Here is a 25,488-nt window from a genome sequence, read left to right on the forward strand (position 1 = left end):
CACAGTTTACCTTTAACTTTAATTAAAATAGAGTTTATTAGCTTTTCTTTTAATACAAACATGAGAAAGGAAAACCACCTGAAGATGTAGCATTATTTCCAAAATTCAGTTGTGATCAATACCTGAAGTGCCAAGTTACATGGATCTGAGAGCCAGGGGCAGGCATATTTGCATACCACAAAAGACAATATGCATCATTTTAACAGCTGAGTGTAGTCAGACTGATTGTTACACTCAGACCCCCCCTCTCAAAAGCATGTGGACTCACTGTTTAGTGTGAGTTTCTGGACCTTGGCTAGATGAAGTGCACAGAAACTGTGCCATTTGGAGGGAGATCTGCTCCTAGACAAACTGCCTAGAATCTATTTGGATCCAAGAAGGGAAGATATTACAAAGGCTTGTAACAGGAAGAGTCTAGTAATACTTATCCTGCTTAGAGTTCAGTTTCAGAGCCTGAAAGTAAGGTCCATTCCAAAGTCTCAGGAGGAACAAAAACCCAAGCCTTAAAAGCAGTTGCACAAAATAAAATTCACTTTGGAGGAAAAAAGAAAAAAAGTTTTAGAGAAATATTTTTGATAATTTTCAATTATTATTATTATTTTTTTTTCCAATCTACCTGGTTAGGTAGTCCAAGATTCTCAAACTCTATCTTATCATGATTGTAAATCCCTCCCAAGAAACAAAACCTTAAGGGGAGCCAAGTGGATGCACGATATCAGCTTTAGGAACTCCACTGTATATAGCACAAGAGATCTGCAGTAGAACTCGAGAAGCAGTGCTGCACACATGCCATTCACCACTGGATTGCTACGCTGTTTGGGATGGTGATGATATTTCCAGACCAACTTTCTCATTCAATGCCTCAGAAAAAATATACAGCTTGCGTCTCTTCCAGAGCTATAACAAGTATTAGAAAATGAGAGAAGCACCATAATTCACAAGAAATGCAGCATGGACCCTATATATTTTAACAATACAGAAAACCATCTCTCTGCCACCACTCAAAACCTACTAAGTCCTTTGACAGTCTACTGGAGTGAAGTTGTTGGTGCAGAGTTGGGATTCCTTCCTGCTGTGCAGCTTCTTGGTTATGAACAGATCACCAATAATAGCAGCTTTTAGTAGCCAAACCAGGGAAAAACCATCAACACATGTCAAGGCTGTTTGTTGTTTTCAGCTCCAGAGTGGTTTGATACTTTAAAGAGTCCCACGTTCTGTTTTGTTTTTAACACCGCACTGACCTGAAGTACAAATGCGGTGAGACTCTGAATGACAGGGGAGAGGAGGGAAGAACATTGTAACTATAGTCATGTGGTTAGTGTTTAAATTCTAAAATTTAAAACTACTTGTTATTAAAAACCTCAAGAGTTCACAGCTATAGGCCTACATAGTAAGCAAACATCTGTGGGAAAAAGATGGAGAGAAGTTTGTTTTTGCATCTCTGGATAAATTAAAAAGGAGAGAGTGGATCTGACAAAGATCTTGTCTTGCACCAAGTATGCTCCTCAAGCTCTGGGCTCCCTTGGCTAATTTTACCCCTCCTCTCCTTTTGCTGGAAGACACCATCACCGCTGGCTTGTGTGCATGGAGTGGTGGTATTCCTCCAATTCGTGTGGACGCTGGTTCATGGTGCTGCACCTTTCGCTCTCCTCAGGAGAGGATGGCATTAGAACGGCGGATACCAACTAAATTATCAGCACTGAAAGATCGTCTCATAGCAGCTTTTGACAAGTCTTTGTATTTATCTTCACACAGCCGGGAGATAGCCTGGGTATCACGTTCAGAAACAAAAGTACACATTAGAAAAGCTGGAACATTTCAAGGAAGTTTTTACAAAGCATCATACCAACAGCACAGGCACTCTGCAGCTGTGGCACTATTGGTTGTTTTACCTACAGGGTCAGGAAAGAATTACCACTTTGGAAGGAAAATATTAAGGGGGTCTCTCCTCATGCTATCAAGAACCTTATCCATTAGGAGTCAAGACAATAAAAAGGTGAGTCTTGTTATCTAATGGAAAACTTGGATCCATTTCAGACTTTACAAGTTCATGTAAGTTATGTTCCAAATTGTACCTAGTAGCTAGGTCTGGTGTTTGGGCTTCTAACAGCACTAAAATGCACAAAGGGGTTTATGAGAGAAAAGGCTCAAGCCAAAATGGTTTCTGCACTCCCTCAAGAACCCTGCCCTTGGTCACTCGGTACGAGTGAGCCCAGAAAACAGAGGTGTACGAGAGGGATCTATTTTCCCTTTACCATCTCTACACCTTCTCCTCTAGGCTGCTTTTTCCACCAAAGACCACTCATATAGTCAGGTCAAGAAGGGAGGGCAGCTCTCTGCTCAATGGCACAGCAATAGCTGGGGCATTAATACAGCTATTACATATCCACACATGTGGACAACTTTGTATTTAACTGTTTTTTCAGCCACTTACTGGCTTACCTCTGCTCTGCTCATTTAGCTAGTCAAGCTGCCTTTATTCTGGTGCAGCCTTTTTAGTGCCAGCCTAATTATTTCCCGTATAACACGCAATTGTGCAGAAAACCGTGCGTGTCCTCCCCTGCAAAGCCTGTTTCTGACTGAAGCTTTCAGACACAATCAGTGCAAATAAATAAGGATACCAGTAATAAAAAGCTGGACTGAATTTCAGTCCTGAACATTTACTGCCATTAATAATTTACCACCTATCAGGAGACAAACTTTCAGAATGCTACAATCAGCTACAAGTCTACACCTTCCCTTTAAGGCAGCACCCATTCAGCACAGCCCAGCGTTCTGGAAGTTCAAAAGGTGAAAAAGCACTCTGAGCATGAATAAACCCCTAAGTGTATTTTAAAATAATTATTTACATTTATTTCTGCCGACCTTCTGGAGGCATGCATTTGGCTCAAGAGTGGCATTCTTTAAGACACTGGCTGTATGAGCTCCTGGTGCAAGACCAGACAGACTCTCCATCCTGTTTTAATGCTAGCACATCAATCATAAGGCAACCTGCGTTGACATATTTAGCCCCAGTCACCCATATGTTATAAATCAGTTTTCACCCCCTGGAATACTAATTCACTGCTTCACAGAGGTGCCTATCTGCTCCTCAAATTCTTCTAACAGAAAGGTAGAATTAAAAAGTTTAGCAAATGGCTTAAATATTTATCACATTTTAAAATTAAAAACCGAAGCATCCTATGTATGCACATTAGTGAGTGTGTTATGGCAAATCACATGCTGTACTGAAAATCACTCTGCTTTTAAACACCAAGCCCCCAAATGTTAGCAAAGAAACAGGCTTACAACCTGTAAATCATCCACTTATGCCACAGGCTCTGAGCAGTTCAGTAAACAATTTCCAGTGGAATATGAACTGCCCTACAACCAGATTTACAATTAGTGACAGTGTTAGCTTAAAGTGTGAGTTAACAAGGGTGAAACAAAGCAGAAGAGCTGCGTTGCTTCACTTTAAATAGAGGAATTTGTAGGCATATCATACCTATCATTCCAAAGGACAAGGGGGGATAAGGCTTATTACCAAAGTTCAACCACCTCTGGGTGGAAATAAAAAAACTGGCACTTGGCAGAATTACTGGAGGTGGACAACAGAACAATATAAGCTGATAATCCTGCAGAACGCCCCTGTCTGAATGGGGCATCAGTGTACATGGGGTCTGTGTTTAATGTCTTTGTTGAAAGGTCAAGAAAAACACATATGCACGGTTGTCAACTGACAGTTGAAAGGCTGCATTAGTCAAGAGGAAAGTTTTGCCTGGGAACCCAGGTAATTCAGGTATTTTCAAAATCTCTTACATATATCCTCCAACTAGGAAGAAAGTTCGACGCTGCTTAAGTTCTTTAACATGAAGCCTCCACATGAAAGAACGCTGTGGGGACTTGCACCAGGGCAGCTTCTCCATTTAGCAAAAAGGGCCAGTCATCTGTATTTACACTCCTCTGGGCATGCTGAAGTGTTCCTAAGAAGCAACTATTCTAAAAGTTTGCCTTAAAATAACATTTCTTTGGAAAGGTGAGTTCTACAGATTATGAAAAGTAACATTAATTCTGCAGCTGTCCCCCTAACAAATGGTTTATTAAACCGTGAGAGCAGCAAGAGCACTCCCTCTAGATTTAAAAGCAGCTGTGCAGTAGGATGCAGTGGGAAACCTTCAGCTGGTAGTATTTAGAAAGGTCCAAGTGTGACTGTCTCTCAGTGCTTGGAATACAGACTGTGAGCAGGGAAAGACAGACAATCCATTACATATGACACTATCCTTTCAATCTTCAGTAGCCTAGCTGAACTGTGGTTCCTTATACAACACCCACTTTATTCAGTGATCTGCTAGATTTCCACTCCTTCCTCAGAGAACTAACTTAGCCCAGGCATGGTTTTAGAAGTGCTAGCTGCAGCCAGAAAAGGGTTAAATCAGCCTGTAATAAGACTAATCTAACAGCTTTTTGGTTTTTCTAACCGCCACTTAATATGATTAGCAACAGACACTCCTAGTACACACAGACACACACACATGCAACAGTCCCCTGCTCAGGCAACCTCAGGCCATTACCTCCAGTTTCTGTGCTCTCTCTTTACTAAGAGGCTCCAGCAGAAAGCTCAGGTTATTGTCATCTGCTAGGGAGCGAAGATCGAAGTAGTATTTGGCGTAAACACTGGCAGGAACATTGATATTAAACTGCAGTAGCTCCAAGAAGTGTCTTTCCATCTCATTCCTAGGAGGGACAGAGAACAAAGGAAAAAAAACACTGCTTTAGCTGGGGAAAAAAAACCAACAACAACAAAAAACCAACAGAACAACTGGAGACCTCTAGGCTATTTGTAAAACCAGCAACTTTGAACTAGTCATTGAGAGGCCTGCATTATTCGTTTCAAGAGATGGTTCATTCACTGGTGCTCGAAACAAGGTGCAGCTTTTGGGTCCTGGCACTTTCAGCTGGAAGAGAAAGGTAGTGCCCTGTCGTGCACTCGCCGGCTGACCAGGAGGCTCATTCTTCAGAGTTCCATTAGTGCGGCTGTACAATTCATGCGCCATTCTCACTCTCTCGTACAGCCCCACGCTATAGTGACAGATGAAAGGAATGATGTATGCTGTTTATTAGCTCTGAAGAACTTACAGACATTTTCACCAGGCTGATAACAGGAAGGGGGTTTATTGAAGTAGAGTTGGACTAACAAAAGCAGTAGGCAGATCACCACGGCAACAAATGGATCTATGAAGAGCTGCTGCTATTATCTCACAGAAAAAAGCCTCTTGAAGCAACATGGATTCATCTCCAATAAATAAATAAATAAGCAGCATTAGGTGGGAGAAGGAATTTTCTCCTCAATAGCATTAGGCAGGATAACAAAGTACTGTGTTAAAGAGTGCTGTTTGGTTTTTACTCACTTGTCTGCTTTCACAGGGCAAAATATTTGGAGGAAAGTGAGGAAAACTGTGCCACAAAAAAAGGCCCTTTCAGCTACTGTACTGTGCTCAGCTAAAAAAGAGTTTTTCCTGATGTAAATAAAATCAACCTGGAAGAAATGAGTGGTATCCAAACCACTCAGTGGTTGTTTTACTGGAACAGACCTTCATCTACAGAAGGTCTCTGTAAGTTGGTTAACTGCAAATACACGAGGGAATAAGGGGCACTGATTCAGTGGGAGCTTTTAAAATGGATGTTTTACCTATCAGAAGGGGAAAATATATCAAAGAACCATCCAGGTTGTGTCCTGTACTGGATGGTGGGTGTCAGTATCAATAGCAGCTTTGTGCTTGTTTCTAGTATAGTGGACTTGAGTACCATTGAACCTAGTGCCAAAATTAATTTCCTGTTCATATGGTCATAAGCCTATAGAAATGTAAATCAGATAATGTTTTGATGATCAGCTGATCAGAGCTTGATTTATCCCTGTGAATAAATACTCTTCACTGCCCCTTTTGTACTCACTACACTAATTTAATTGTATAAAAATACAATTCTTCATTGGATTAACAAGTCTATTTATAGTGGTTTAAAACCTGGGAAAGCATAATTCCCGTGTGTTTCCTGTGCTTTATTTACAAATATACGTGTCTGAAAGAATGAACAGCATGTGTCCCCTTAACAAGCAATCATAGCAAGATTAGCAGCTGCACAGTTAATTTTTCAGTGATTATGGATTCATTCTCATCAAAGCAAGCAAGTTTTGACAAAGGATGACTTCCAAATATCAGTTTAATTTCCTTTTTTTTCTTCCCATAGGAATATGTAAATAAAACCAAACCAAAAATCCTTTTCAGTAAAACAAAAACAAAAACCAACTGCAAAACTACAACTACGAAAGCTGGCAATTAAGCACAGTGCCAACCATTAATTGAAGGTAGTATTATAAGCTTAAAACTCAGTTTTGCTGAGTATTCTAAGCAGTTTTTCAGGGCTCTGTCTGTAGTAAAATTACCCAATCTGAGATAAGTGAACTCTGCCCTGCTGCAGCAGTACAGGGCCTGGCTGGGCACCCCGGACACTGTCAGAAGGGGGTGCTGCAGTTTCTGACCACGCCTACATTCAAAGGTCGAAACCATTTCAAATTAGATGGGATCACAGAAAAACAAACAAACAAAAAAAAACCCCACCAAACTGGAGGAGAAGCAGCCTAAAATCTTTTTTTGCCCTACCACCACCACTGCCTTGAAAACGTAAGTACCAACAATTTCAGTAGACCCAGCACCAGCAATAGAGAATAAGCATCCTGCTTATTACAGATGTTTCAGTGCTATCAGTTTGATTTATCCCTAGGAGGACTAGAAGAAGACACATCAAAAAGAGCAAGATGTATACCCTGGCACTCCCAGCACTGCTGACCTCACTTCAGCCATCTCAGAGCTATTTGCAATAACGCTTCAACTGTGTTCCTCAGAGAGATAAGCACTCGAGCCAGGTTGAGTGAAGATGCACATTGTATAAAATCACTAATTATGCTTTCCTGAAAGCATGGCTGCATAGTCCTGCTTTTGGGGACAAAGAACTCCCAGACAAGGGGTACCTATAAAACAAGATACTATGTTTCCTGTTGCTGTTCACAAAGTAAAATTTGAAAAACTAAGAACTGTTTTGGAAACTAAAAATGGGGGAGTTTTCTGTATTTCCTTCATCCCCGAAAACTAGAAGGAAGAGCACATTTCTCTTACCAAGGAGTCCTAGATAAATACTATATTTTAAACGTTAGCTCGAAGCTGAATCCAGAGAAGAAAACTTTGGGCAAGGACAGAATATCTGACATGGGGAGCCTACCAGTGCTATGTGCAAATTGCTACTGCCTGTTTGCTCCTGTACTAGAATGGACTTGTACAATGTAGGCCTGGACACACAGTTGCTCACAGTGTGATAAAACTCAGAAACACACAGGGCATTTAATGAAGTTTATTGAAGCCAGAATGAATGATACCAAGCTAACCTAGTATTTCTACCACCATCGTTATAAAAGGAATGCAGAAGGAAGCAGAGAGAGGGAGAGAGCTTCACAAAAAGGAATATAACGGAAAATATTACGGGCCAAATCTACTCCCCACAAACATGCTTCTAGCCCATAGCACTTGGTGTGAAGCCACCATGATGTACACACTCTGAACATCCTCTGAAACTGCAGAAACTATAGGACTTAAAGCTGACTTCATAAAGAAAAAAGAGCGGATTCCAAAGTTATCAAAAACTGGTACCTGTGTCTGAGACAAGAATATATACAAGAAACAGCTCTACATGAACAAGCAGTAGTAAGATTGTAGGCAAGTCTATGAACACACCTGACAAAGAGGCCCTGTCGCAATAGTTGGATGCAAGACACACAGCCACAGATACTAACAGAAATGACACTTGTCATCCAAGAGCACCAGCTAAGAATTCAGGCCTTGAAATATTTATGCATTGGCTGGATGCAGGAGCAGACACTTAAGTCACAAGTTTCAGCTTACCTTGCAATTTTTCTAATTCTAAGCAAAAATGCATTAAATGAGATGATAATTTTTATTTTCCAAAAAGATTTTTGATAAGACTTAAAAACTGGGCTGTTAAGAGTTCTGCCAATGCAAAGCTGCAAGTCCCATGGCCCATCGCTGGGGGAACGATGTTAACAAAAAACTTTGAAGTTGCTCACCTCAGTAGTTAGAAATGATAATAAAGATTTGTCTCAAAGACAGCTGAAGCATAGTTCCCTAGGTTAAAAAAGAGGTAGTGAAGCCTGACACCAGAGATGCACTGTATGTATCCTGCAGCACCATAGAGAGACATTCAACATGGCACTATCGTGACAACTGCCGTTTAGAAAACATTGTAAAAACTTGCAACTTACATGTCCTCAACAGTAATGTCCTTCAATATTTGGCAGTAATCCACATTCCAAACAGCCTGATCATCCCAGACTTTAGAAGCCAGTAGAATAGCTCCTAAGACTATCCTCTTCCAGTTACTAGGACAGATGTCAATCTCTGCATAGGTTAAAAGCCTTTCCAAATAAACCTGTTAAAAAAAAAAAAAAAACAAAAGTTTTAACATGTGGAATCAAGAGTTGGAGCTGATTTCTGATCAAACACTCCAGTCAGATAAAACTATGTCATTCCATTATCATTAAGAGTCTAAAAGAAATTATTGGTGATAACTACATAGGTTGTTTTGAAAATAATGCCTCCTATTTATTTCCAGGGAAACTACAAAAGATACAAAGGGCACAACAACACTGTTTGATAGAGCAAATTCTCAGCTACAAGACACTATTTTTCAATACAGTCAGCACCATGAGCTATGCATCTTCTCCAGCAATTAACAGGAGGTTGTGTGCTGTGCTTGTAAAAATCTGCACCAGCAGATGTGACCCAGTGTTGCTACTACTGAAATGCACCACCCACTGCCTCACTGTGCTCGCATCCACTGTTTGGTCTCCATAAATGCTCAGTGAGCAGTGACGAACGCCAGTGAGTGGTGTTTTTTCCTGCATGGAGGAATTCAGTAACACATCTTTGCTCCATTCACACTTCCCTGTCAGATGCCATTTGGTCAGACTGCCCCTCTGTGGTTGTATGTCACACACACAACATGCAATGGAATATCGGTGGGAAGCTTCAGCCTCTAATGCCATACCACTAAGATTTGCCTCTGATGTCATGGGCCAACAGAATAAAACAGCAGGCATTGCTTTTGGAGCAGTCACTGTATTTACACTTCAGAATCACAACTTTCAAGAGCAACAGGTTCCTAGTTTTGTTATTCTGTTACTGAAACCGGGTCAAAGGTCCCAGTGAAATCTCAGATAACCTGGTGGGTGCAGGAAGCTGTTGTACAGGTCTATGGGCAGCATCAACTCTTATTTACCAGGTCTCCCTAGGCTTTCTTCCCATCTTTTGCTAGCAGCCTTCGAGGGGACTGAAAGCGTTCCTGTAATAACAGAGCCATCTAGTGGTAAAGACCACTTTAAAAAACAACTCAATTTTTAAAATACTTTAGATGTCAAGGTTGCCTGGGATTATCATCCCTTTCTGTCAAATTGCTCGCATGTCTCTGGAAAAGCAGAAACTGAGCCTGCTTAATTGCCACACTGTCTTTTGGCGATAGTTCTTCTCTGTTCTTTTCAGATTGTTCTGCAGACAAGCCACAATGAAGACTGAAGTCTAGTATGCAACAAAGCACAGTTTAAGAGACCTTCTAATGCAGTGATTGTATAGGCTGTGTTTTTTCCCTTTCCCTTCAGGTATTTATGTGAGTATGTGTGTGTGTGTATACGTGCACGCACGTAAACATATGTGTGTGCATAAAGATCAGTACTTTTTAAACCCATCTCGCTTTTGGAAAGCAAACAACACACTCTGGTGAGATGATTTTCTCTTACTACTATTCTCAATTTCCACACACCTTCATGTCACATGGGTCCAAAAAGAAAAGAAAAAAAAAAAAGAAAAAGGGAGCAGATAGAAAGGTATCTGTGACTGAAGGACATAATAATAAGAAAAGTTAATCTCCTGGAATTCCTCCACTATTGATTCTCAGCCTCTTATGGCATGTTATTTGCACTGTTCCAGTTAATACAAATTCAAATGTGCACTCTGTACCACAGAAATAAAACATGACTTTGTGTATGATCTTAATACGCCCCACAAGTTTATGGTATCTCATGTTCTGCCTCTCTCAAGCTTCTTCAGTGAGTTATATATATTATGAAATTAAAAAATATCTGAATGGACAAGTTTAATTAAGTATTACACATTTAAATACAGGAAAGCTAAGATCCTTTTAAGTTATCCACTTCTGTAACTACTTGGAAATATTTTCTAATGAACTCATTGTATGGCGTCTTCATTATTAACATGATTTCATGGGATAGTGTAATATCTCAGTTCAGCCCAGTTCATTCACTGAGGGGAAAGACGTCTTCCAAAAGCTTAAGACTCTGTAATGAAGCATCTCTTACCAGTGTCACTATTGCACATTCAGCTGTCAGCTGCGCAGCGCTGAAAAGCGTCCGAACAAAGCGGTAGATGTGCTTGTGATCAGGGTCATGCTTGTAGTAGTCATCCGGAACTTCTTCCCGCTGAAATAAAGCCCTCTGAATTACTGAAAGTTTGTCTTACTACTAACCAAGAAGAGCAGTCATACAGTTACTTCTTCTCAACAAGCAGAAGCTTATGCAACCTTTTCCATCTAATTGGCAAACCACAATCATACACTGAAAGAAACAAATAGCATTGCAATGTTATGAATGTTAGAAATGAACCTAAAAACACAATAGTTTTGGCTGATATATTTGTTGTCAACACTATCTGCATATGTAAGGCTAATGGGAAAGAGCATGAAAAGTCTTCACAGGACATTTTCTTGAGAAATTCCACGAAGATAACAAAGGTAACCAACAGCTAGATTCAATTCTGATGTGATGCTAAGCTGCTTCTAAATACAGCAAAGAATACAAGCTTAGAAATACATTAGTCTGTAAAAGCAATGCTAAAATGACTGTTAAGCAATATCAAGGCCCCAGAAAGAAAGATTGTGCTCTCTCCAGAAATCTAACAGTGATCTTAGACCTAAAAACCTGTCAGAAAAAGAGACAAGAGAACAAGATACTGAAATTGAATCATAGAATTGTTCAGGTTGGAAAAGATCTTGAGGATCATTAAGTCCAGCCAGAACCTAACCATACTACCCTAACTCTAACAATCTTCCAACATCCAAATGGTTTTTAAACATATCCAGGGATGGTGACCTATACCTCCCCTGGTGCAACTTGAGGCCATTTGCCCTCATCCTGTCACCAGTGAGAAGAGACCGACCCCATTCTCACTGCAATTACCTTTGAGATACTGGAAGAGAGCAATAAGGTCTCCCTCAGCCTCCTCTTCCCCAGATTAAAAAGCCCCAGTTCCTACAGTCTTTCTTCATAGGACATATTCTCCAAGCCCTTCACAAGCCTTGCTGCCCTTCTTTGGACCTGCTCCAGCACCTCAGTATCCTTTTTGTACTGAGGTGCCCAAAACTGAACACAATACTCGAGATGAGGCCTCACCAAAGCCGAGTACAGGGGCAGGATGACTTCCCTAGTCCTGCTCACCACACCATTCCTGATACAAGCCAGGATGCCATTGGCCTTCTTGGCCACCTGGGCACACTGCTGGCTCATATTCAGCCGACTGTCCATCAATACACCAAGGTCCCTTTCCATCAGGCAGCTTTCCAGCCACTCCTCCCCAAGCCTGTAGGGTTGTCTGGAGTTGTTGTGACCAAAGTGACCAAATAGGACCCGACACTTGGCCCTATTGAAACTCATACAGTTTGCCTTGGCCCATCGATCCAGTCTATCCAGGTCCCTCTGTAGTGCCTTTCTCCCCTCCTGCAGATCAAAACTCCCTCCCAACTTGGTGTCATCTGTGAACTTACTGAGGGTGCACTCAATCCGCTCATCAAGATCATTAATAAAGATGTTAAATAGGAGCTGCCCCAGTATCGAGTCCTGGGGGACACCACTCGTGACCAGCAGCCAACTGGATTTAACTTCACTGACCACAACTCTTTGGGCCCGGCCATCCAGCCAGTGTTTCACCCAGCAGAGTGTAAGCCCATCCACACCATGTGCAGCCGCTTCTCCATGAGGATGCTGTGGGGCACAGTGTCAGTGGCTTTTCTGAAGTCCAGGTAGACCACATCGACAGCCTTACCTTCATCCACTAAGCAGGTCACCTTGTCATAAAATGAAGTCAGGTTTGTCAAACAGGATCTACCATTTGTAAACCCACGCTGACTGGGCCTGATCCCCTGGTTGACCTTTAACTGATCCATGATGGCTCCCGAGATTATCCATTCCATAACCTTTCGTGACACTGATATGAAACTGATAGGTCTGTAGCTACCGGGATCATCTTTCTGGACAAAACTGAACACAAAAGTTGACCGGACAAAATTGACCACAAGGCAGAAGTACCTGCACGTGAAAGTGCATTTTTGCTGACTAAAAGTGGGGAGGAAAAGACTGAGAACATTATTTGTGATTAAGCCCTATGATGCTACTAACACAAAAGTTTGTTCTTCTGCAGTGAAGCACAACAGAGCCAGGACAGTTACCTGCATTTGGACTTCCTTGTGACCGAATCTTTAGAGGACAACACGTGCAGCTAATTATTAAAGGAACAATGGGTACTAGGCCCCAAACCCTATTGCTGTAGACACTGTAATTATTACTTTTCCCCTCATAAGCATGATGCATGGTCTTTACTGTTTTTTTGTCTGTATTCTGAACTATGATAGAAGAAGCCTTTAACTGTTCCCTAAAGGATACAGTGATTTCCCTTTATTCATACTCACTAAATAGGAGATAAGCAATAGATCATAAGATGTTAAATAAATGCTAAATAAAGGAAATAGACTGTCTGAACAATGATATGACATCATCTTCCATAAACAGTTCTCAAAGCAAATCAGCTGATACAGGCAGATACAACAGTTTGGGACCAGACATTTCTGCTGAAGTGCAACAGTGTACAAGAAACCTTCCATAAAGCTCTTCTCCTGAAGTTCATTACTTTCATTAGGTTACATTTATTATGTATAATTCCTTGCACAACGGGTCCTGTTTATGGATGAACCTCTATCAAAACTTTAAAGATATAATTATTTATTAACAACTGCTTATTAACAAGTGAAGGAAGAGAGCTAAGTTAAGCTGCTTTCACTCTGGTAAGTCAAAGAACAATTTTTAAAGCTTTGTCAAATTCATTTCAAGTGATAGACAAAATAAAGTAAGCAGTCCTGCCATGCTCAGACTGGACACAAGGCACGCACTCCACTCCCGAGCTAGCCAGTACTGTCAGGCTTTGCATCTTAGAGGCCATTTACAAAGGCACTGGTCACATTAGAATCACATACAGGATGCTCCAAGGTGTTAGTACAAGCAGCATTATACCATGGTTTTAAAATTTTGCCTTTTATGACCTACTGTCTTGTACAAATACTACTTGTAAATATTCCATTTACAATCTAAATGGCTAGGCACGTGCCTACTGTATTTCAGATAATGCATAGAAAAACATATGTTGCACTATTGAGAAAGAGTGGTATAACTGATACCAGAACTCTACAGGACACCATCTGCACCACCTTCTATATAAAGATGTAATTTTAAATAATTTGCTTCTGATCTTCTGATCTGGTGCTAATACATTTTTGTAACTTCTACAAATCAAGATTAAAAAAAAAAATAACACATACACAGAAGCTCAAAAAAAAAAACTTACTGTGAGAGGATGAGATTTTTCATCAAAAATATCCAATGATCTGTCTGAATCTCTGCAAAGCAAAGATCTGTTTTAACACCAAGACTTCATTGGTAATGCTATGCTCCACTAAAAATATTACCCATTGAAGAATAAAGGAACATTTTTTATAGTTCAGCTTTTCCTACAACAATATATAAAGCTATATTGCATTTTTTGCAAAGCCTTTAATGGTGAGATCTTACAACCAAATATTTAACAAGATAAACAATGAACCCATGTTCTCACCAGTAAATCCAACCAAATTTCCAAATACAGAAGCCATCGCTTATATTATACTCAGTGCACTTCTCCATTAAAATGTGACACTGTCTCATTCGTGGCATTTATTATTTTAGAAAGGCAGCTGCAATTTTGAAGTGTGCTGTAATTAGCTGTAATGGCAGTGGTTATTTGTACACAGGACACGGTGTTCCTTCAAACATCAAAACTAATCTGTCCCTCTGTACTCAGGAAAAGTGAAACCAAATCTAAAGGCTGGTTTGCAGTGACTTAAATGTACCTCCTTCACTCTCTCTGCTTTGATATCTTATGCTTCGTTGATGAAGAAGCGTGTACCTTTGGACAGGCATTTCACTGACCATTATGTATCAGCTCAAGAGGGGTACAAAGAGAAGGCAGGTACATCATCAAGTTTCCAGATTTTTTCAACTCCACTAAGTTACAAGTAGTTGTTACTGAAACACCATGGCCATAACCCTGGCTCAAAAATAAAACTGATAAGTTTTAGAATAAAATAACGCTGGAGTTTACTCACCTGTTTTTTATATGGTAGAATATTGCTAATGTTACGCTAAAAAGAAAGAGAGAAAAAAAGTCTTAAAGTATATTCTGTGCAGACTATTCCACTGCAGAAGCTGTTGCTCAGCGCAAACTGTTCAAAATCTATTAACTCTTCTCACATTCCTAAGTATCCCATGCCACATTTCTGTTCGTCACCTGCCTGAACAGAATCTACCCAAATCAAATTTGCTAGCCAAACTGCTTTTAAATGTGGTACAGTTATTTGTGCCATGAAAGAGTTACACCAAATTTTAAGCACATACCTTCACTGTGATTAAGTGATATTTATTGAAAATACAGACTATTCATAACTGAAGTATGGTAACAGTTCTATCTGAGGTTACATAAACCCTTGTAACTTTGCATCTCTTGCTATGTAGTTTAGGATACGTCTAAGTCTAAAAACAGAGCAAAATAAAGAATGCCAGCATAATCCAAGGAGGATTCAGCCTGTGCTGAGTCAACTCAGACAATAAAGGTGACACTCATCTAATGCGGCCAGATTTCCTATTTTTGTAGTGACAACAGGAATACTGCCATCAAAAAAAGCCATCATGGACAAGCACTGATCTATTGCCAGCTATGCAAGGCTTAAAAGTGGCAATGGCACCAAAGAACAAGTGATGTGCTCAATATCTGTTTGAAATCAATTTGAAAGCAGCAAATCAACTTAGGTATTTCCAGTCTCTATTGAACTGTTAAGATAGTAAAGCTTTCTGGGCCTGAAGCTCTTCTACCTTTCACTCTGAGTGCTTCTCATTTCTCACCTGGTATAGTTTACATGAAAAGAACAGTTTCTGTAGTATCCAACAGATAAAACAGTCAGATAAAAAACTGGAGAACCAAAAAGACTAAATAATTCTCTTAACTACCCAAAGGAACAAACGCACCAGAAAAACGTAGGCAGACTGGAAGTAAAACCGAAGCCAACAACCTACCTTTATCCACAACTAGAGGGCAGACTAACACCACTGGCAAGCAGCAAACAGTCCTATAAACTTTTCCTGAGACTTCCTACAAAATCCATTTCAAGTTTTCCCAGATCTACAATCTGATCACTGAACTCCTCCCAGTACATACTTTAAAACCCAAAATGCCGACACATTTCTGCACTGGTTCTGGTTCTCAAATGTATGATAACTCATTCAAAATACGCATTAGCTCTGTAGCTTTAAAAAAACCAACAATAACTCTGCTTCAGTAGTCTCAATTACCCAGACTCCTACACCCCTTCCACAACTAACCTGAACAGGCAAAGCTGTGTTCCTATCACTCAGCTGTATGGCTAGCTTTTAAACAGACAATGCCACAAAATCCCAAACAGATGTTGCTTAGTCCCTGTCAAGAACGAATGGTTCTTACCACTTTATTGTGCTTCTAAGATTAGGTTGACTGACCGTACTGTCATCTATAAATATTGTTGAGCATGAGCTGTATTTTTTTGTAAGCTGTCCTGGAGAAACCTAAGGGAGAAGAACAGGAAAGAAATTCATGAAGATTGATTATGTAAAGCTTGGTTTACCACACTCAATACTGGCTTTAAAGCTAAAGTAGCTACTGAGATCTTTGAAGATGACTGCTCCTGATGTGCATGTTACCTCATAGCCATCAAATTGCTTAGAACATCCTTTGTATAACACAGGCTTATAAGCCATCTCTTGCAATACACAACACATTTTCAGATGACTACTTTTCAGCAGAAATAGCTGCAGCTAAAGCAGCAAGTCCTCTGGTTTTCTCAGCTCTCCTCTACTCCATTCTTGTCAGATCTGAGGTCTCCATCTTTCCTCTCCATTATGTATTTTCTTATAATTCGCTCTATCTCCATCTTCTCCCTTCATCATACCATACCCTACATCTTTATGCTTTCTGGTTATCCAGCATCTCTCCCTGTAGAAACAATTTTGCTTTTGGGGCTGTGTTTTATTCCATTTTAGAAAACAATAAACCTTCTCCTAACATTACTCTCTTCAATCATGTCTTGCTAAGCACCTGGAGTCTGGAAATAAAGACTATCATGTTCCATCACCTATGCTAATACGTAGATTTAATACTTGAAGAAATTCTCCTACCTTATTGTAACACTAACTCAAGCTTCCTTGAGCAGTTTTAGCCTGGAACTCGGGCTAGAACACTGCAACTGAGAAAAGAGCTTTAATCTAGCAATTGAAGATTAATTGGTTTTGCCATCATCGCTTTAAATGCCCTGTCTAAAAACTTGAAGGACTTCCATATGAAAAGGCTGACACCCTTCAAAGCATAATGGCTGCCTGGGAGCATCTCCCACTCCAGCGGAAGTCTGCCAGCAAAAATGAAGCAATTACAGTTCACCTTGGTGCTGGGAGACTGAAACTGGAGTTGTAAGGGAAGAAGGTGTGGGGGGGAACGCGACATCACAGTTGTACTCAATACAATAGTTGTGAAATAGTGTTATCTTACCAGTAACTTATCAGTAGACACTTCAGCTTGGCAATGTTTTTAAACTTTGTTTACTAACTTTCACTTTTAGCCTTACTAGTAAAAAATGTCTGTATCCACTTATTAATGACATTCCATCTTTTATATCTTTTTAAATTGTGTCAAAGAAAAATGTCTAATGTGTGCAGAAGCTTGGAGCACGTATTCAGCTACTGGTTTATCATTTGTTCTTGCTAATGATACCATTTATTCATCATTCTCTTAATGCTGAACACATTTCTTAGAATAAGCCTTGCAGCGATGCTCAAAGAGCAAGTTGTTTAAGACTTGTCATCTCAGCTAAGAAATTAATTCAGTTTTATTCCTGTTTCAAATACTAACAAAGGCAGTTTGACTTTATTTTATTCTATACTGTTTTGGAATGCTCAAGAATGATATGACAGAATCCATTATTATTCATTCTTTTGCCATCAGCCGCTCTTATTCATTCTTTTGCCATCAGCCGCTCTATGCTCTATAATACCATGCTTGTTTATTTTTTTTTTTTAAAACAGGCAAAGACAATTCAGTTTTATCTTGCTAACAAGGATTTAGAATGAATGCAGGACTACATATGTACAACCACTACAGCTGTTTCTGGAATTTGTCTTTATCTCATGTACTCACATTACCTAAATGGCACACTACCTCTGAGTTTTACTCACGTGGTTGATGTGGTTACTCTTCCTCTTCTCTCGCACTAGAAAAATGGAGAAAGAGTATCAACTGAAAAGTTTCTAAAATGTAATCCTGATACATACTATTAATCTAGTCTTCTCAAGTATGTGAGCATTAAAAGTTTCTAATTTCACTTCTAGGTCTCTGGAAGAGTGAATTTTTAACAAAAATGCTAAGTTTTATCAAGCTATAAATGATGTACTACTTCCAGTTATCCACATGTATGCTCTGGAAAACTACCCGTTGCACTAAGAGAAAAGCATCTCAGCACTGAAAAAGATATTGCACATCATGGAAAAACTGGATTAAAGATAGTTTGAATAGACAATGTCTAATGCCAAACAGCACTCAGCAAAAAGAAGTGAAAGCATCACACTGTGACTCTGCCAGAGACACACGAAGAAAGTGAGATGCCCACCATAATATATGTGCTCTCTCCTATTAGACAGCATAAGATAAAAGGTGTTTCACTACAGAGAAGACGCAGGAACAAGCAGTATTATCAGGTAACTGCAACCTCTTTATCTGACCATCTCAAATTGTGTCAGACTTCCTGAAAAAAAAACAGACGAGGATTAACTTTCAGCTGCTGTAAGAGCATCAGAGAAGCAGAACAGTGCTGTTAAAGGAGAGCTGAGAGTTGCAGGCATGTAGTTTGAGGAGTGCAACAAGCTGTACATGTGACCAGTCTGGGCAGATGATAGACCCTTTCCACAAAGGACTGCCCTTAGACAATCACCACCCGTAAGCAGGGCACATTCTCACACATTAGAAGCCACCCCAGAAGAGGCCTGCACTTCTTTTGTACCATCTCCTCTGGGGAATCACACCACTGCCCCTTTCCTCTGCTCAGAGATTACCTGAGCGCTGCAGAGCTGATACAAGTGATGATTTCACCTCTCGCAGTATTAGCAGCACTGAAGTGACAGACTGCCAAAACAACACTACTGCCCTGTGGGGAAGCTCCTACAAGGTAGAAGATTCTGTGGCTTTCCATCATCCCAAGTGCAATACTAGCTTAGAAAAAATGCTTCAAACAAGAATTAACTACAAAAGGCACAGAAGCATTATCTTAAGCTCCTTTTTTTGTTGCAGCTTCATGTCCTAGTATTGTCAGAATTATTTTTTATTTAGTAGAGGTGCAATATGAAAGCACCTCTACTAATAAAAGTATTTTGAGTATGTAGCTATGGTAATTGCTTATAATTGACTTTCTGATTTAAATAAGGGCTCTGCAAAGAAACTGAAAATCCCAATACATCCATGTAATTAAAACAGGATTCAAGAATAATTATGCTGCTGAAGCTATTCATATCACTTCAAACAACACATGCAGAAGCAATCGATTAGGACTGATGGCTTAGGCTTACAATTCCCCACATAAAACTTTTTTTTTTTTTAACCTAAAACTATTTTTTTTTAAACTTCAACTTAGAAAAAAAATGTTTTTAAGAGTCCTTGGACGTAAAAGGAAAAATGAAACAAAAACCCCCACCTGCACGAAGTTGAGTTCCATTTGTGAAGCACAAACACCTTGCTCAGAAATCTCCTGATATTTAAGTCTTTATTATCACAAGTGTTTTTTAAGCATTACATAAATAGCATACAGATGCATTTCTGTGCTAACATGGAAATTATTAATCCCTATGCCTTGAAAAAATTAATTCAAATGTTCTCATGGTACGTAAATAAAACAGGCAATTTTTTTTCTGTTTTCCTCCCCACTTTTTAATTGGAAAAAACCTTTGCTTACCATCTGTTTGAGACTTGCTCAGGAAAATTGTGCTTGCTCTAGGATGATCAGACGGATTGGATTCCAAGGCTAAATCTGAAAGAGAAAGGACAGAAAAGGAGAGGCTGTCAACAGAGGACTAAGATTACTGCAAGGTTCTCATCCAGCCTTAAAATGCTCGAGTGCAGTGATGGAATCAAGATCAGAAAGACACAAAATGAGCTCTCTAAAGCAAAATCTCTCTTTTGCCAAGACAAACAAGAATCTGGCATTTTCCTCTCAGAAAAAAGCCTGCGGACTCATTCCTACCACCACACTGCTCTCTCAAGTAGCACGCGGTGTCCATCAGAACCAAGGCAGGGCAGGCAGCTGGAAGCAGAGCCTGGGTTCAGTACCAGGCAGAAAGCCAGAGCCTCACTGAGGCCTGAATTTACAGAAACGGACATTGCAGGCCTTACTCTCCCTCTACGCTTTATGTATCCAGCTGGTCAGTAAATAATCTTAGTGATCTTATAAAGAGTTCAGTAAGCAACAATAGTGTGCTGATAAGTATTAAAACATGGATCTAATACTATTCTTTTGGAATTTCAAGTAAAACTCAGCGTAGCCGATATATAGCCAGATAAAAATAAAATGATGGCTTTACTCCTTTGCTGCAACAAACTAGTGGTGGCACTAGATAAGGATACAGTGTTCCCTTAGATTAAGATAATAGTGAACTACTAAAAACATCACGATGAATTTTGATCTGCATTAGCGTAACTTCTGCAAGCCGCTGTTTTTGCTGTTGTTTTTGCACACACTAACTTCTGTAAGCACAGAAGCAGAACCATCACTTTAACAGTAGGATCCTGGAAGGAGCAAACTCTCAGCAACTTACATTCTCATCTTCATGTGTTCTATTTATGCCATGCTAACCATCAAAACAAGCAAGCTCACAAACCTGCATCAGTGTTCCAAGGCAGTATGTCAGTGTTTTTCTAAGAGTGTGACAACTGCAAAGTTATCAAAGAATCACCATCAACTTTTCATGGAAAAAAAAATACAAGAGCTTTTTATGCACATGACAAAAGAGCTCTGGGTGAACAACAACCAAGTACACATAAACCATCTTGCTGGAAGCCTTAGCGACAGGAATCCACAGCACAGACACAGCCCTCACGTGTCAGTGACAGAACAGAACTGAGAGAGCACGTACACCAAGAGTTCTTGTTTCAAGTTCCCATTGTAACACAACATCAGTACCTAGGTCTGGATATTCTCCAGGTACTTGGCTGACATCACTGATGTCAGTCCAACAGCATCATTCTGACTCCAGTCCAAGATGCAGACCACCATAACCTTGAATCTCTAATACGCAAATACAGCAGCCAGCACCCATTACGGAATGTGACAATTTTTCATCCAGGAATTTTCCCTCTCAAAAAAGGGAAAGCTATGAAAGAAAGTCATCTTGAGCAGGTTGTAAAAGCTAATGGGAAGTCAAGTCCAACCACCATGGGTTTGTGAAGGGTAGGTCCTGCTTAACCAACCGTCCTCTCCTTCCACAATCTAGTGATCTGCCTGTTGGATGAGGGAAAGGCTGTTGATGTGGTCTACCTTGACTTCAGCAAAGCCTTTGACACTGTCTCCCATAGTATTCTCTTGGAGAAGCTGGCAGCCTGTGGCTTAGATAGGTACACTCTTTGCTGGGTAAAGAACTGGTTGGAAGGCCGGGCCCAGAAAGTGATGATGAATTAAATCCAGTTGCCGACCGATCATGAGTGGTGCTCCCCAGGAATCGGTACTGGGGCCTGTCCTCTTCAATATCTTTATTGATGACCTGGATGAGGGCATTGAGTGTACCCTCAGTAAGTTTGCAGATGACACCAAGTTGGCTGGAAGTGCTGAACTGCCTGGGGATTGAAAGGCCCTGCAGAGGGATCTGGACAGGCTGGATAGCTGGGCTGAAGCCAATAGGACAAGATTCAACAAGACCAAGTGCTGGATCTTGCGCTTTGGTCACAACAACCCTAGGCAACGTTACAGGCTTGGGGCAGAGTGGCTGGAAGACTGCGTAGAGGAAATGGACCTGGGGGTATTGGTCTATGCTCAGCTGAACATTAGCCAGCAGTGTGCACAAGAGGCCAAGAAGACCAATGGCATCCTGGTTTGCATCAGAAATAGTCTTGCAAGCAGGAGCAGGGAAGTAATTGTCCCTCTGTACTCAGCACTGGTGAGGCCACACCTCAAGTACTATGTTTGATTTTGGGCCCCTCACCACAAGAAAGCCATTGAGGCCATGGAACATATTCAGAGAAGGGCAAATAAGTTGCTCCAGGGGAGATTCAGGCTGGATGTTAGGAAATACTGCCTTTCCAAAAGAGTGGCCAGGCACTGGAATGGGCTGCCGAGGGAGGTGGTGGAGTCACCAACCCTGGAGGGAGGTTTTTCAAGGAACATTTAGACATCGTGTTGAGGGACACAGTTCAGTGAGAACTATAGGCAACAGATGGACAGTTGGACTGGATGATCTTGTACGTCTCTTCCAACTTCAGCAACTCTATGATTCTAACACAAAAGCAGTGTTTCTATTTCCACTTTACTGTGCTCATTCATGGCATACAGTAAGCAGATACAGGCATTTAGTCACGTACTTAAAAATGTTAAGAGGTCCAGAAGTCCTAAAACAGAATTTGCCTTACTGCTTATTCATAAAGTACCACTTGTACATATCTGGTTATCTGAAAAAAAATTCAGCATGTAATAGCATGCCACACTAGCACATTTTAACTACTATTTGTAATATCTCAACAAATAGCATAACCTGTTTAAAACTTGTCCATAGATTATAGTGTACTAAAACCAATTTGGCAAAATCATTTTAAAAAGATAATATGGAGAGCAACTCTAGCTTTCCATGTTAGCACTCTAAAGAAAAAAAAACTAACTAAAAAAAAGAAGCCACCATAAATCAAAGAATTTGTTGATGATGGTAAACTTCAAGTAACTTTTTGAATTTGAGAGAGAGGTTATTCAGAAATGGAAGTATTTTACTAGATTGCATTCAGTTTTGGGACCCCCATTACAAGAAAGATGTTGAGGCGTTGGAGTGCATCCAGAGAAGGGCAACAAAGCTGTGAAAGTCTGGAGCACAAGTATGATGAGGAACCGCTGAGGGAACTGGGATTGTTCAATCTGGAGGTGGCTCAAGGGAGACCTCATCACTCTCTACAACTCCCTGAAAAGGAGGCTATGGTAAGGTGGGGGCTAGCCTCTTCTGCCAGATAGTAGCAACAGGATGAGAGGGAATGGCCTCAAGTTGTGCCAGGGGAAGTTCAGGTTGGGGATTAGAAAGGATTCCTTCTCAGAAAGAGCACCAGCACAAGCTGCTCAGGCAGATGGTGGAGTCACTGTCTCTGGAGGTGTTCAAGAACTGTGGAGACGTGGCACTGAGGGTCATGGTTAGTGGGCATGGTGGGGTGGGTTGGGGTTGGACTGGGTGATTTTAGAGGTCTTTAAAACCTTTATGATTCTATGAGAACACCAAATGACTGAAGTGTTGCCAACAGACAGAGCACGATTGCAAAATGCATAATTAAAATACAGATCATTACTAGCAAGTCATGATGTTAACAGAGGAAATAATATGCAATTTATTTACAGTTTAACTTCCAGAAGAACAGACATAGTCAGGAGGAAACAGATCTCAAGAGATCCCTAGTCCAACCTCTTGCTCAAACAGGGTCAGATGCAAGGTGGAACAAGGCTGCTTGGGGCTTCAGCCAGCTGAATCTTAAAAACTTCCAATGGTTTTAAGGCTGCACAGCCACTCTGAACAAACCTATGCCAATGCTCAACCATCCTCACAGGAGAAGATGTTTCGTTATAAATCGAAACAGTAAGTTCCAATTGGTTATATCTCCTGATGTATCACCTCCCTGCCACACACCAGTGAAAAAAGCCTGGCTATGTCACCCCTGTTAGACATGCCTGAAAAACTTGGCTTTTCCTTCAGGACAGCTCCCTCAGCTTCTCTTCACCATTCACTTGTTCCAGGCCCTAGAGAATGCTGAACTCCCTCCACTTTATCAGCATCTCTCTCTCGTATTGGGGGCCCAAAGCTGGATGCAGTTTCTAATACAGTCTGGATACAGTCTAATAATAGTTGAGAAAAAGGGAACAATCGCTTCTTTCAAACTACTTGCTCTCTCTGCTAACACAAGCCAGGATGCTGCTGGCCTCCTTTCTGCAGGGGCACAAAGCTAGCTCAGGGTCAGTGTGCCATCCACCAGTCCACCAGCACCCAGCTCCTTCTCCACAGAGCTGCTCCCCTGCCAGCCAGTACCTGGCTGTGCTGCTGCTTGTTCTGGCCTCCAGGGGAGGAGGTTAGGCTACATGATTAAAGACTCATCCTCCGCCCCAGGGAGATGTGGAGAAGCCCAATAATACAATAAGTGTGCATGGAGCACCCGAATCAGGCTACTCTCCTGGTTACCAAAAAGGATGGGCAGCCCATTACCTGTGTACAGGAAGGGAGTCAACACTGCTCAAACCACCTTACCCATTGAGGGACATCGATGCCTACAGGGCTCACTGAGGAATGACACAGAAGAGCATTAGGGAACTGTACAAGATCTATGTTATATTTAAGGGGAACACCAAAAGCTGGGGAAGGGAGGGAGCAAAGCAGACTGGGGAGGAACAAACACAGGGAAGTAAAAGGGTCAGACACCTGTAAACACGTTGTTGGTCAGCATGCTTCTCTGGCCGGCCCTTGAGCCCAATCACTAGTGTCTGTCCTGTCTGTGCAGGTCTGAGCACCAGCACTTAGAGCTCGTGTCCTGGTGTCATTACTTGGGGAAGTACTGGATAGACAGCATGTCTGAGACCAGCAGGGTCCCATACTACATAAATGCATCTGAAAAGGTAACAGGCTTTCAGCTAACAAGCTTTCACCCTGATCAGTCACAGAGGGGAACAGGATGAGATAGCTGACGTTGATATGTCTGTATGTTGTGTTTTCTGTCTGCACTGACCCGTATGCCAGCTGTGTAATTGTGCATATGAATGCCTTTTGAGAAAGCACATACAGACCTACAGCTGCAGAAGCCTCTCTTCTACTGGGCTACTGAACGTGGTAGCTTCTAACATGATTTTGCATTTCTCTCTGCAGAATTCCACAAGACTCTTGCTGGCCCAGCCCTCCAGCTAGGCTCCTCTGAGTAAGCAGCCTCCAGCATATTGACTGCTACCCAGTAGGGCATCACCCTCCATTGCCTCCTTCAGCTCACTGATAAATACATCTAACAGGAATTCCTTTATTTCTTGGGAAGAGACAGTAAGAGGTTAATAACACCCATCCTCCTTCACCCCACAGAAAAATATACTGTTACCACTCGATTTCCCTGGGGTTTTGATTTACTTTGAAATGACACTTCTTAATAAAGTCTTCTTCTTGTGCTTTCCCTGTATCCATCCTTTGTAAGATGTTAGAAATTGGGTCTAATGCAAAAAGCACAAGCAAAACACATACAAATATGACCAACTTTCACCCTGCAGAAGAGGGATGTACAAATTGCATGCATCAAGGGACACAACACTGACATGGTCACATAAGGAAAATGAGCCCTCCTGAACCCAAGCAGATACATACTTCTGAAGAAGAACAGCAGTGAAAGGAAAATATTCTGCCAGGCACAAGATGCTTTCTGCTGGACAAAGACAGGTGTTCTAGCACCCATAACACACCAAGTCCACAACATCACAAGTCCACAACAGAATCACAGAATGGTCAGGGTTGGAAGGGACCTCAAGGATCATGAATCTCCAACCCCCTGCCACATACAGGGCCGCCAACCTTCCCATTTAATGCTAGAGCACACTGCCCAGGGCCCCATGCAACCCGGCCTTGAACACCTCTAGGGACAGGGCATCCACAACCTCTCTGGGCAGCCTGTTCCAGCACCTCATCACTCTCTCTGTAAAGAATTTCCCCCTGACGTCCAACCTAAATCTCCCCTCTCTCAACTTAAAACCATTTCCCCTTGTCCTGCAGTTATCAACCCTTTCAAAGAGTTGATTCCCCTCCCC

The 25,488-nt window shown here is 41.2% G+C and overlaps 1 protein-coding gene across 1 annotated transcript; it reads right to left on the reverse strand.

Annotated features, from left to right (window-relative positions):
* Positions 1 to 11: 11 nt before the first annotated feature.
* On the reverse strand, positions 12 to 20,797 carry CCNYL1 (cyclin Y like 1). Its single transcript, XM_031554283.1, has 10 exons — positions 20,774 to 20,797; positions 19,438 to 19,555; positions 17,672 to 17,706; positions 15,912 to 16,012; positions 14,524 to 14,559; positions 13,728 to 13,779; positions 10,418 to 10,537; positions 8,309 to 8,475; positions 4,551 to 4,713; positions 12 to 1,767 (listed from the first exon to the last, which is right to left on the reverse strand). The coding sequence occupies exons 1-10, from the start codon at positions 20,795 to 20,797 to the stop codon at positions 1,651 to 1,653; spliced, it is 933 nt and encodes a 310-aa protein (XP_031410143.1). The 3' UTR covers positions 12 to 1,650.
* Positions 20,798 to 25,488: the final 4,691 nt, after the last annotated feature.

This window comes from Meleagris gallopavo, chromosome 7 (assembly GCF_000146605.3).
Source record: "Meleagris gallopavo isolate NT-WF06-2002-E0010 breed Aviagen turkey brand Nicholas breeding stock chromosome 7, Turkey_5.1, whole genome shotgun sequence".
Lineage (NCBI taxonomy): Eukaryota > Metazoa > Chordata > Aves > Galliformes > Phasianidae > Meleagris > Meleagris gallopavo.

Coding starts and splice junctions, on each gene's coding strand:
- CCNYL1 (XM_031554283.1), bottom strand. CDS start 20,797: ATGGGTGCTGGCTGCTGTATTTGC. Junction 16,013..17,671: donor AGAGTAACCACATCAACCAC/GTGAGTAAAACT, acceptor CTTCTCCCTTAG/GTTTCTCCAGGACAGCTTAC. Junction 4,714..8,308: donor GACATTACTGTTGAGGACAT/GTAAGTTGCAAG, acceptor TGTCCCTCCTAG/GAATGAGATGGAAAGACACT.